The 12,886-nt window shown below is 37.6% G+C and overlaps 1 protein-coding gene across 1 annotated transcript; it reads left to right on the top strand.

The window, feature by feature from the left end:
• The first annotated feature begins 2,735 nt into the window (after positions 1-2,735).
• LOC146137917 (organic cation transporter protein-like) lies at positions 2,736-12,441 on the top strand. Its single transcript, XM_083394472.1, has 13 exons — positions 2,736-2,950; positions 4,013-4,109; positions 4,582-4,749; positions 4,886-4,989; positions 5,328-5,482; positions 9,442-9,631; positions 9,943-10,069; positions 10,189-10,333; positions 10,629-10,805; positions 11,280-11,388; positions 11,496-11,595; positions 12,002-12,129; positions 12,330-12,441. The coding sequence occupies exons 1-13, from the start codon at positions 2,736-2,738 to the stop codon at positions 12,439-12,441; spliced, it is 1,827 nt and encodes a 608-aa protein (XP_083250598.1).
• Positions 12,442-12,886: the final 445 nt, after the last annotated feature.

Genomic DNA, 12,886 nt, shown 5'->3' with positions numbered 1-12,886 from the left:
CCAAGTGAGTCTTTCGCGCTCGCTTTCTAAGCCATCACACAAGACAGGGGTTCTTAAACTTTTTTTACCGCGGAACCCCTAAAATTTTCTTTCATCTCGTGTGGACCACTGTAGGCAAAAAAAAGTATTTTTAATTAAATTGATTTCTTTAATAAATTGGTATCTTCTTAAATAAACACTAATATTTCAATTAGACCTTCATGGAACCCCTAAAACTAGTTCAAGGACCCCCAAGGGGCCCATGTAGCCTACCCCAGTTTAAGAACCCCTGAAATAAGAGCAAAAGTTTGATGACCATTTATAAACAATTACGACAATTCTAAAGGTTCAAGTTAGGCAAATCACCTGGATTAATAATTACCTTATTTAGTAATAATAATTTCCAATAAAAACATATCCTTTCTTCCCTCTTTTAATATTACAAAATTAGAAAAAGATTTAAAAATTGTAAATTTGTGAAAAAAAAGACCTATAGTGATACAACAACAAGTTGTTTAGATTTCTGTTTAACAGAAACAATTTTGATACTAAAACCGGTTAAAAACTTTGCGGTGCTTTAATATTTCTTTTTTGAGAGCTGCGGGAACCAGAAAAGCTTTACATCTTAACCGTTGTTCATCGGCGACGTGAAGCCTTGTCTAAATAACCAGGATATTAATATATAGGCCTAAATGTTCTGCGTTTCTGTAGAATTTTTTCGTATTGACGATTGCAATCCTGACTGACATGAGAAAAACATTATATTTGTAAGTACTGTGGGATGTGTTATTGGCTAGGAGAAAACACCAAGGACTATAGGTTTCCTGAAACAAACACCTTCTGCTAAGAGTTTATGAATGTTTATATTGTATGAGGGCTTGAAGTCAAAAACTTAATTTCGTTTTGTACGAGATGATGATGTTTAAAACAAACACAGTGGAAACAACCACGCAACGCAGATAACTTGCTGTGTGCGACTGCGACTTAATCAAATTTTATTATCAAGATAACGTTAAACATTATGCATGTTTATAACTAACTTGGTAAAGGATTCCAAAACATATACATCAACCTCCGAAAAATGTGTTTAATTGGTTAAAATTTTCATTTTAATCTCATGTTTTAGTATTATACCCTTATGTGGTTGTGCTGAATCAATGGTTCGGAACCACAAACCTAATAAAACCACTTGTTTCTGTAAATGAGATCAAGGTGTTAATTTGCTTTCAGCATAGGAAAGTTGCGCATATACAAACACAAAAACTTTTCGTTATTTTTTTGGCTTTTTAGTAACATCAAAACTCAAAAAAAGCAAATAAAATAAAAGATTAGTATTATTTAGAAATTTATGATTGTCGCAGGATTTGTGCCTTAGCTAGGCCTATAAATATTGTTATGTTTAAATGTGATCTGATCGACCGCAAAAAAAAAAAAAAAATTACGATGTAAGTTTCAGCTATATGTTTCAGACAGCCGAGCTGGTAAAAATTATGCTTGCGTTTAGCCATTTGGCATGTGTTAATGGTACACCAATAGTTAGATGCCGCTGCAAAGATTTCGCATAACACAACACAAAGACACAATTTTTTTGGGGGGGTTTTAAAGCGCCAGAATGGAATACAAAAAATTGAAGCCTTAACCTACCAAACTGGGAAATATTGACCCTTAATTCAATACCAAATCTTTTTTGCCCATTAATTGTTAATCAACCAGAGTATAGTTGCATGAAAGTAAGCAGCCTACATATGCAAAGCGTTCAATATGTTTTTTTGTTATTTTTTCGGTATTCAATACGACAACTTCGACTAAAATTTTGTGGGTCCATTAGGAATAAACAGGAAGAAAGCTGCCATGATACGGCAACAAATGTTTATACTAGTACGGTATCGAAAAAGCTTATAGTTTAATCGTGCCTATAACCATTTTCCTAGTAAAAGCGTGAAAATGTAATATGTTACAAAACAATATTTTCAATTACATTGAAAAGTTATTTCAATTGTTGTTTAGCATGGCAAAGTTTGAAATCGGAGTCCTATAGACAGGTACCAACCTGAATCAGTAACTGGGTTAGGTTACTTTTGTAATCCACGGAAAATTATAAAAGAACGACCGCAACTGCGTTATGTCTGTCGACTTTTGGCGCATGCATGGAATTTTCCATTCTCTTCGGGTATGACGCAAGGTGTGCCAATGTTTGTACATGAAGCCGCAAAAGCACACACAGCGATTATGCAGCGTTACTTGCGTCAACACTACGTTATGAATGGATTCTAGTTACTGACATAACGGGTACACTGCGCTTTTAACATTGTCGCGCTAAGAAGTGCATTACCCGACACCGGTAAGTGGAAATTAACACTTGCACCGAAAGCTAATTAGACGCGTTTGTAAAGGCAATAAGATCAGCCTTACACGAGAAGCACAGTTATATGGTAGCAATTGATCGTCAGGAAACTATAAATCAACGGTTTAAAAGTTCAATATTATAATGAGTAAAAAATACAGTCGAAATGTCAAAGACTTAAAAAATCTAAACCTGTGCAGTACGAAAAATTTAAAATTGTGCAGATCTTTTTTGTTTTGTTGTGAATCCGAATAAAAGTATCTAAGAAAATTTATTGTACGTCGTGCAACTTATTTGTTTTTTCGAATCCTATAACAAGATGTCTGAACACTTTCAGATACCGTCGTTAGTCATCAGGTACCGTCGTTTTATAGTTAAAATAATTCACTAGGCTGCTGATAATTGCATTAACATGCCGAACGCCGACGTCGAAACAGCATCAAAACCGCCGGGAGGCGGCGACGCCGAAAGTCCAGGATACGCCATCGACTTCAGCGTTGTCTTGAAGAAGATTGGAGACTTGGGCAAGTACCAGATATTGCTGGTCGCCCTGGCCTACTGGGTCACAATCCCGAGCGGAATGACGCAGGTGGCATCGGTGTTTCTGGCGCCTATCCCCGACCACAGGTAGGCTAAAACAAACAAGTGGTTAACGTTCAAATTTAACCAACGCTTATAAAAGGTTATTGCCCTATCATACTGTCCGTTGTCTTGTATTGTGTTAACTTAAATTGATGAAAATTGGTTTTTGGTTGTACTCCAATTATTACATTGAAACAACTCGAATTTATATGGCTCAAATTTGTGGTAGAAAGATTCCGTTTAGCCTTAGAAATTGGGATAAATCATTTTACTGGAAATTTGAAATAAACTTGATTTAAAGGTGGTATCTTCGATCACTTTTGTATAACAGACTTTCATCTTCTCAGATCGTAAACCAAAACGTTTTGTCCTAGGTAATTTCAATTTCAGCTTTAAATAAGCAAAACAATGTTTGCTTTTAGCTAAGTTTATTGATGTTAATGATATGGGTGTAAAATGTCAATTAAGGATGTTAGGTTTAAAATTTTCCATTTTCCTACACATTTTAGAAGGCAGCCATAGAAACGCAGGTGTAAAACTTTACTCATCAAACATTAAAAGAGTAAAAAATCATAACTGTACAAATTATGCATTATTATAAAAAGGCTTATTGAAATTAGTCGGCCAGATCAAGATTTCCGTGCAAGCAAGGCCAGACTAGAAAAAACAACTCGCCTGCGGGGAGGTTCGAAACTCACGATCTCCAGTCGGAGGGACCGTCGATCTACCAACTGAGCTTCGAAGTGGAAGCTGGTCGAGAAAAATAAACGTTGTCAAATTAGGAAAACTTGATAAATAACATAGGTAGTCAACGAAACAAATAATTGTTTATGCGTTGTTTGTCGACAACGCATGTTAAACATTCGCATAAAGATAGGAGAACAGCTACTGAAATACAAAGAACCCTCTATAAACAAAGTAGGATAGTTTGGTTTACAAACTTGACCCAAGCTTCGCGGAAATCGATTTTGTGGTCAGCAATGATGCGATAGATTTTGCATGGGCGATACATCTGGCAAACGACCTAATGTGCAAGGGTTGAATTTCTCGTGCTTTTGCCGTCGACAACAAGTGATTCGCGCCCTCTAAAAATGTGACCACTTCCAGGTGTGCCCTGCCTCCTTTAGATAACAAGACCCTGTATCCCGATCTGGACGAGGAAGACTTGCGGAATCTCACTTTGCCAATCTCCAGCGTTACCGAGGTTACACTTTTTTGGCGAACGGAAACGTGACACGATACGTAGCACTTCGCGGTGTCTTGGCGTGCATGGCGCGATATGAACGTAGTCTTGGAAGGGTCGTCCTAATTTAAGATTTATTTAACGTCCATCATGGCATGGGAAAACATCAAACACTTTATCAAGACATCGACCAACTGTATATTAAAACAGTTAAAAAAAAAATTATGGCCTATTTCGATTTTCGAAGATTTAATAGTGTCCAAATCGTGTACTGTTTAAAATGGATCGCATGTCAATATCAATACTATGAGGCTAAACCGGCTTTAACAAAACAATTCGAAAGTCAATAATTCCACCGAGATGATAAACGATGTTGTTCTTCTTGTAGCATAAAATTGATTAATTTGTATGACTGAGATTGCTGTTAATCTGCATGTTAATGAATCTTTAGTAGAAAATTCTACCGCTTAACACGTTTTCCATTGATTTGCAGGACTACGATCAGTGCCGCAGGTACAACTACACCCTAACAGACTGCACGGGAGGTTCGCTAGACTGTATTGCGCCTTACCCTCCAACAAGCCCGGAAGTGGTTTCGATCAAGTGCGACAAAGGATTTTGGTTTGATACTAGCGTATACACCAACACTGTAACCAGCGAGGTGACTACTGACTTATTGATTTTCTTCTGTCTTTAGTCGCTTTTGAATGAACACATTATCCATTATTCTTAATTATAACTATATCTATAAGAGCATTGCGCAAAAAAGTTATCTATTTTATCATTCTGTATTGCAGTGGAATTTAGTGTGCGACGACCTGATCATCGGAACGACTGTTACGGCGATATACTTCTGCGGAATTCTCTTCAGTTCCGTGATTGGAGGCAACGTTGCAGACATGTGAGTGCGCCTTTAAGGGGTCCGTTTTTTAATTACAAAATAAAAAAAGAATTGACAAAAACCGGAACCAGATAACCACCTATTATCAACTTTCATGAACTTTAGTTGAATAATATATCATTACTGCGCACATTTGTAGGTCGTAGAAACGCATCTGAATACAGCAACCATTAGTTTTTATTAATAAAAGTGCTGTCATAGAATATGTAAGAATTAAAACTGTTATTATCTTTATCATCCGATATTTTACAAAGCCAATGACACTTTACCCAAAATGAATATATGCAATGTATTTTTAGGTATAATAATCTATAAATATAACATTCGCCGTGTTTTAGCATTGGAAGATGTCCCACCATGCTACTGAGTCAAATCGGGATGATTGGTTTCGGTATCGGGTGTTCTTTCGCGCCAAACCTTGTTGGATTCGCTGCTCTTCGGTTTTGCATTGCTCTTTTCCTACAAGCTGGCTATATCGCTTGCTTCGTATATGGTATGTTATTAAAGCCAATACGTATGTTTTAAAAACATTAAATACGAAGCATGAGAGATCGCTACATCCGACCTCGTTATAAAAACATTTAGGTTTAAGTATGAATGTCAACCTGGTTAATCAAAATTAGTTACTGTCGATGCGTTAACCCAGTTAATAAACCTGTAAAAACCTTTTTGGTGAAATGCTTTAGGCTATTTAAATTAACAATTATTGTTTCATGGCAAACATTGAACGTAACAATGTGACATTGAGTATTTTCATACAAAGCATGTAATTTTGCTCACAACAATAATATCGGAAATTCATTTTATTTTTTATTACAATTCAGTTTGATAACATTTTAATACGTTGAATCTTTCAACAATATGTTGATGTAGGACTGTGGTTGAACAATTCTGTTTACCAACCAGTTTTCATATCAAGTAGTTTCGAGACAATCAACATGTTGACTTGAAGCAACGTTTTTCATGTTTACACGCGACGGTGCGCAGTAAGCTTTTGTTTGTTCGTTGTTTAAAATGCATGCAGTGGTCCCTTTACCTATAAGAACTCTTTAGCTGGCTCGCGATGAACTGCACAAACATATTGATTGTGACATGCGCGACGTTATTGGTCAACAAAACTGTTGACCTCCATTTAAAAGGTAAACTTTAAAATTATTATGCAAGCTAGCTGTGCCTGTAACACGCTTCGTTCTCTTGAATGTAAGGTACAATAAACCAGGGAACCTTAATCCTGTGAAGTACTCCCGAGTTATTTCAAAGCGAACTAAACCTGCACCAAATAAACTTATTTCATATTATATTGACTAACAAAAAGCAAAACAAATATTCCGATGAATAATGAAAAGTTACCGAAGGTTGAACGACATTAAGCACCAGAATAGCAAATATTCTTCTTCTTCTTCTTAAATTATTTTATTTCAAGTAGCAAATAATATGCCCTTGATGGTTCGTTAGTATTGCTTACTAGTAGGAAAAAGGGGGGTAAAGCAGTAAAGAAAATCGTTTCCATGAATTCCTGATGGTTTGCGAACTTCAGTTTTAGAATCATCTTAATGAACGAATATGAAGACACGCGTGTAAATTTGGTTTCGATATGCGAATTTAGGTGCAAATTTTTTGTCAATTTTATCAAATCCATAATATTTTAGCCACTAGACAAAAATTTCAGGGGGTGCGTATCTATTTTCCTACTACTCTGTCTTACCATAACAACGAGCTACAGTGCAACATTGCAAACGAAATGTGTTCATAAGAAGTTTTGGAAACTTAGCACGCATTCCGATTAAAGAGAGGCCATACCACTAAAATATACTACAGAAAAAAAGTACAATATTATATTTTACAACCACTTCGGCAGTATAGTTGATTTACAAATTTGTGGTCAAATATATAAGATGACAAAATTGGTAGAAGGTTTACTGAATGCTGGGAAGGCAAAACTATTTAGAGCGCCGTTTAATTTGGACATTTTCGGTTTGTATGAATGACGTCAAACGACATATAGAAATTTAACACAAATGTTGTGCCAGCGCACTCCCCACTTGTCAGTGAGCAAATAGTCTCGACGATTAATTTCCACTGCTCTGCTGAACATAACGTGTGAATAAATTTGATTAAAGAATTAAATACTGGTGTTTGCTCGTCATGCGGCTTTATTTATTGTATTCAGCGCTTTGATTTGAACAGCGCCTCACCTGTATAGACTGAAACAGGCAGGGCTGAGACGGCAAACCACTTCAAATTTAGGTTGCGTGCTTGTTGTACATTTGACCCTCGAAAGGCAAACCCGAATTAGTCTATTTATAAAAAAGGGTGGTGCCTGTTGCCGAGACACCCCCAGCAACGTAACCTATAAGCAACACAAATAAAGACCTACCAGAGATCAAAGCATGAAAAACCCGTCATCGCGAAACGACATTAGGCAGAAATAAATATACATTCCAGTGTGGTATAAGCTAATTTTTGTGACCAAAACGTTTTTTTTAAATTTCTGCAATGGTTTTAAAATATAGCCTATACCAGGGGTTGGCAACCTTTCATATGCAGTGTGTCAGTTTATTAATAATGTAAAGTAATATCAACAACACGCGTGCCAAACATTTTTCTATGTTTTGTTTTGCACTATCAAGTTCCGGAGTCGGTTAAAAACAACCAGTGTCCGACTCCGGCCAAATGTGCAATTTCATCGAGTCCCGAGTCTCAAACTCTACAAACCTGTATTTCACCCATTTTCGTATCTAAAATAAGGTATTCAGCGATCCGCTCATGGGGCAATGAAAAATATTCAACATATGCTATTCCACCTTAACAATTTCCAGTTTGCTACCTTTTCAGTTTCGAAATTTGGTGCTGCGCATGCTCATACGTCGGACTCGGTAGTTTTACCTAGTCTTACCCGAGTCCGACTCCGCAGCCCTGCTGTGATCTGATTAGTCGTATACAACAAGTTTAACGCCAACAAAAATTGTACACTTTAGAGACTATTTTGTGACACGAATTGGAAATTTGTGCAATCATTTAGTTAGCGCTAGTGTTAGTGATGTAATGTTAATGATGTGATAGTGATGTAATCGTTGCCCTTTCTTAAGGTGATATAACGTGCGCTTTAAATCATTTGGCGTGCCCTGAAAAATCATCTCGCGTGCAACTTTTGGCATGCGTGCCAGGGGTTGCCGACCCATGGCCTATGCAGTACAGTGCTGCGAAATACTAGTCAGTAAACTCTAATGAAATATTTGCGGTCTCAAAATTTCTTAGTGGTCTTCAAACCCAAACCAAAGGGATTATGGTCGTAATGGGTATACAACCCTTTCTTACCGAATAGGGCTCCAGTCACGCAGCTTTGTTTGCAACAAAACCTATTTAACACTAACGTTGCAAAACAAGCACCGAGTGACCCACAGCAAGGACTTTGCTGGTGTTCCTATAAAGCTTGACCTATACTTAAGCAAACTTGGTCGGGTGTGATTTCGCGTTACGTCGCCCTCTCTTCCATTTTCCATTCAAATGGTTATTCCAATCACGCAGTTTTCACGTGGACATCGCCGAACCACGTTTAGCGCCCAAACCGCGTGAATCGTTATGTTTGTTCGGCGTCTGAACGCGTCGTTATCGTGTTTACAATTGTCACGTCGCGCGATGTATACAATCGGCGCCCAAGTATCAATATAGAAGTCTGATATGGAATTATACTCTGATAGCGATACCCGTTATTTGACCAAAATTTCCGCGGTGCGATCCAAAAGAAATGATTATATCAATATAGTCAAATACTCAAATGTGATCAATTTTATAAGTGGAATGGTGAACATTTGCGGCATATCTGGCCGAAATTTGACTTTTGTTAAGCATATATTTCGACTTTTAATGCAATACTTTTGGGAAATTTACCTTTTAAAGTGGAATACTCTTTGGTGGATCGCAAAAATAGCTGTAGTGCACTAATTTATGTTGGATTGGATCGGCACCGATACCAGCCGACTACAGGACAAGATGTTATCATTTGGCATCAGGTAAAGAAAGATACACATACATAATAATGTGTTTCAACAACTGAGCCCTTCTGAAACCGCTTTTGGACCAACGATTACAGCGTACTTATCAATAGTACACCGAAAGCCATCGCAGACTAACCGAATCTGTGGATCATGATGCAAGCTGGCTAGAAAAACAACTAGCCTGCAGTGAGGTTTCAACTCAGGCATCCTGCCGTACCGGTACCGTCGCTTGACGTAGCTAAAAAGCTGGTAGAGCGACCATTTCGAATTTCACTACAAGCTAGTGTTTTGGTAGCCTGGTGCCTTGCTTATATCTTTGATCGACAGATTCGGTTAGTCTGCGATGGCTTTCGGTGTACTATTGGCATCAGCTATCAGTGCAATTCGACCGATCTGACATAATTTATCGATGAAAGTTCGCATAAAACAATTAAAAACAAACGTGTATTGGCAGTAATGGAGATCACCGGCAAAAAATGGAGGACCTTCATTGGCATTAACATCCAGGCTGTGTTTGCTGTGGGGTACATGGCCCTTTCCGGGTTTGCCTACTGGCTTCGAGACTGGCGGGACCTCCAGTTTGCCATCAGCTTCGTATCTGCCCCGTTTCTACTCTTTTGGTTCTTTCTGCCCGAATCGCCGAGGTAAACTGGAGTGGGGCATCAATAGGAATACGAATGAACCCTTCAACGAATATGACCTAACTTACCTAAACTGGAGTAGATGTTGCGCATGTGGTTTTAGAATGTTGCGCATGTGGTTTCACTATTATAGTATTTGTATATATTTATTGCTGCCTGATAGGTAATGTTGTGTATCTGCGTAAAATCACTTGTTTTTATTTCCAAAGTTGGAATTTATTTATCTAGCTAATGTTGATTGATTGCAATTCATAAAGATACAAGAATGGACTGTTTAAAAAGGTTCTACATACCAACATCCGTATACAATTCAGGTGGTTATTTACGAAAGGAAAAGTCGCAAAAGCTAAAGAGGTATCGGAGACGATGGCCAGGAGAAACGGAAACTTATTGACACCCGAGGTTTGGGAAGAGGCTGAAAAAGCCGGGGAAGCTATGAAGGTAAATAAATAAATAAATAGAGACATTACACGTCTTACGAAAATTGTATAATTTATCTCGCTCACTAGTTTGTTGAATGACTTTAAAATCACTGTTTGTTAGGTTTAATTTCTTTTCAGAAAAGCGAGGTAAAGACCAATCCATCACCATTCGTCCTGTTGAAAAGACCCAGAATGCGCCTTATAACTCTAAATGTTATGTTCAATTGGTTCGTATGTTCACTAGTCTACTATGGGCTTTCACTTAACGCCGGTGCTCTGGCAGGTAAGCATAAAAAAGTTGTTATAAACCTACTCAAATTTTGTTTCACTGTATTATTTTTTCTTTGATGTTTAGAATGGCAATTGAGTTAAACTTTCATCCAACCAATTGAATGACTATTATGTTACTTAGGCCTATGTATGACAACCAAAATAATTTACGGCAGACGTAGCATTTAACCTAGATTGTGGTCAAGCCAAGACTCGTTTATCTTTTAACCTCTTAACTCAAAACAATAGGTCTCTCAATTCAATACAGCACAAGGTTTTACTTCATTCATTCACTTTTCCGCTTTCAGGAGACGATTTTGTCAACAACACGTTGAACGGCCTGGTCGAGTTCTTCGCCTTTGCCGTCGTCATCCTCACAATGGACCGCATTGGAAGAAGGATCCTTCTTGCTTCCTGCCTCCTGGTCGGAGGAGTTGGATGCCTAATCTCCACGGTCTTGAACCAGTTCGCCGAAGGCAACCAAGGTACTGGCGCACAATAGCTTTCCGAGTGTCCTTACAATCGGGTGTATTTTTGCTTTATCTCTCTGCTGGTAATCCTATAAACACAATGATTTCAGGTGGACTGATTCCAGGGGTCAACGTGGATTTAATAAGTTGGGACCTTCGGCTTTAGCAGAAATTCCCCATGCCTCAAATAGTGTAGCGTAAAATGTAAACCAATAGTTATTAATCAAAAACACACAAAAAAAACCCGATACCTTGAATCACGTTAGGCCTAGAAATACAGATATATTTCATCGAAAATCAACTGGTTTTCAAAACCTTACATTCAACACTTGTAATCTAATCATTGGGGGAATGTTGTAACAAATATCCTATCCTTGGAAGCCGTGAGGGTTTTATACTTGTTAAATGTTTGTATTTGTATAAAGCATTTAGGTGCATGATTGTAAACAGCATTTGTTTTCAAAGTCACGGTTATTACACCGTTTTTAGATATGGTAAACGCTGCAACTGCTTTCGCTCTTATCGGCAAGAGTGCGGTGGCAGGAGCCTTCGCCGTTGTGTACAATTATACAGCGGAGCTCTATCCTACTGTTGTGAGGTAAGTGTTAAGTACAAGGCATAATGTCATTTTTAGTGTTGTTGCACAAAATTATCCTCATATTTTGCCGAAAAAATAGATTTTATTCTTCTTACCTTTTTAAACAGAAGTACGGCCGTGGGAGTTGGATCAATGGCAGCTAGGGTGGGCAGCATCATAACTCCATACACAATACAATTGCAGTACATCGTGCCGTGGCTCACTGGGGTAAGTTCAGTAACAGGAATAGATTTTAACTCCATGAAATGTAGTTAGCATATGGCACTCGGCATAACCATTTTCGATAATTTATTAAGTTTTTTTTAAGCATTAAGTTGTTGGTTTTATGATGCGGCTATACAACAATCGTGATCTATACCTCTTATGAAGTGGCGTTTTAACCAGCGATAACTGCTATCTGACACTTTCATTCTACTTTGAAACGTAAGCCGTCAACGCTGGTCACAAAGCGACTTCAGAAAAGATAGGTTACAGTTGTTGCAGGCGTATGTGTACATTGTCTTAATGTGGTGCTGTAGATGGGCTTGAATATGATTCAATCAAGAGTGTTCAGTGAAAAAGTCTGTAAATATATAAAACCTTCACAAAGAAGGAAAATTGTATTGAAATACAGACAATATTCGGTGTGTTGGCTTTGGTGTCTGGGCTCGCGGCCTTCGCCCTTCCGGAAACCCTTGGAGTGAGGATGTTCACCACATTGGACGAAGCAGAGCTGTTCTACAAGGGTCAAGACCTTGACGGGTAAGCCGTCCTATGTATTCAACAGTATTTTTACTGAAACGATTACATGTAAATCATATTCGATAGTCATGTTTTTGCAGTGACCAAAGTATAGAGTGATACTAAAAATATTACTTCTGATAGTTCGTTTAAAATAGTTCTTAAAAATAGTGATAGTTCGTTCGTTTGTTTAAGCGCTTTAACTAAATACGCTTCTGCAGTTTATCAAAAGAAGGGAGCGAACTTGGGTCGGAGGACACTGTAAACGAAATGGCATACACAAACCCAACCTTTCAAGCTGACGACGTTGTCAAAACTGCTACCCAACTTTAGAACAACTAACAAATCTATTCACTTTTTGTTTGCATACGAATCACGCCTAGCACATTGTGGTTATTTTCGTGAGCGCTCACCCCTTAGCGTTTGGTCGTTTTTTTATCACCCATAACCAGTGATTATATAATTTTTGTAGTTGTTTTTCACAAAGCACTTTATTGCTTTTTTAATTCATGTCCAATCCTACCTGCTGTGAAATTACTTCTGTTCTATTTGGTTTTCTTTAAACATTTACACATTTTTAGACAACTGGATCAACTTGGAATTCACTGCAATAGTTTTATTTTAGTGATTATTTTCAAATTTTAATATGTATAATAATTATAAATGAATTAAATTGTTAACATCTACCACTTATATCAAAAAATGAATATATCCCGTGGTTTAATTTGAACTTCAAGTAAAATCGCAACAACTTTTTTTCTTACTGGACTGATTTTTA

Source organism: Ascidiella aspersa, chromosome 7, assembly GCF_963924565.1.
Source record: "Ascidiella aspersa chromosome 7, kaAscAspe10.2, whole genome shotgun sequence".
NCBI classification, from domain to species: Eukaryota; Metazoa; Chordata; class Ascidiacea; order Phlebobranchia; family Ascidiidae; genus Ascidiella; species Ascidiella aspersa.
The sequence above is the reverse complement of the archived record's forward strand: the minus strand, read 5'-3'. Positions and strand labels throughout refer to the sequence as shown.

Excerpts from the sequence above, each read along its gene's own strand:
- LOC146137917 (XM_083394472.1), top strand. The coding sequence starts at position 2,736 with ATGCCGAACGCCGACGTCGAAACAGCATCAAAACCGCCGGGAGGCGGC. Across the intron at positions 5,483-9,441 it reads TATCGCTTGCTTCGTATATG|TAATGGAGATCACCGGCAAA; the intron begins GTATGTTATTAA and ends GTGTATTGGCAG. Across the intron at positions 10,806-11,279 it reads GTTCGCCGAAGGCAACCAAG|ATATGGTAAACGCTGCAACT; the intron begins GTACTGGCGCAC and ends CACCGTTTTTAG.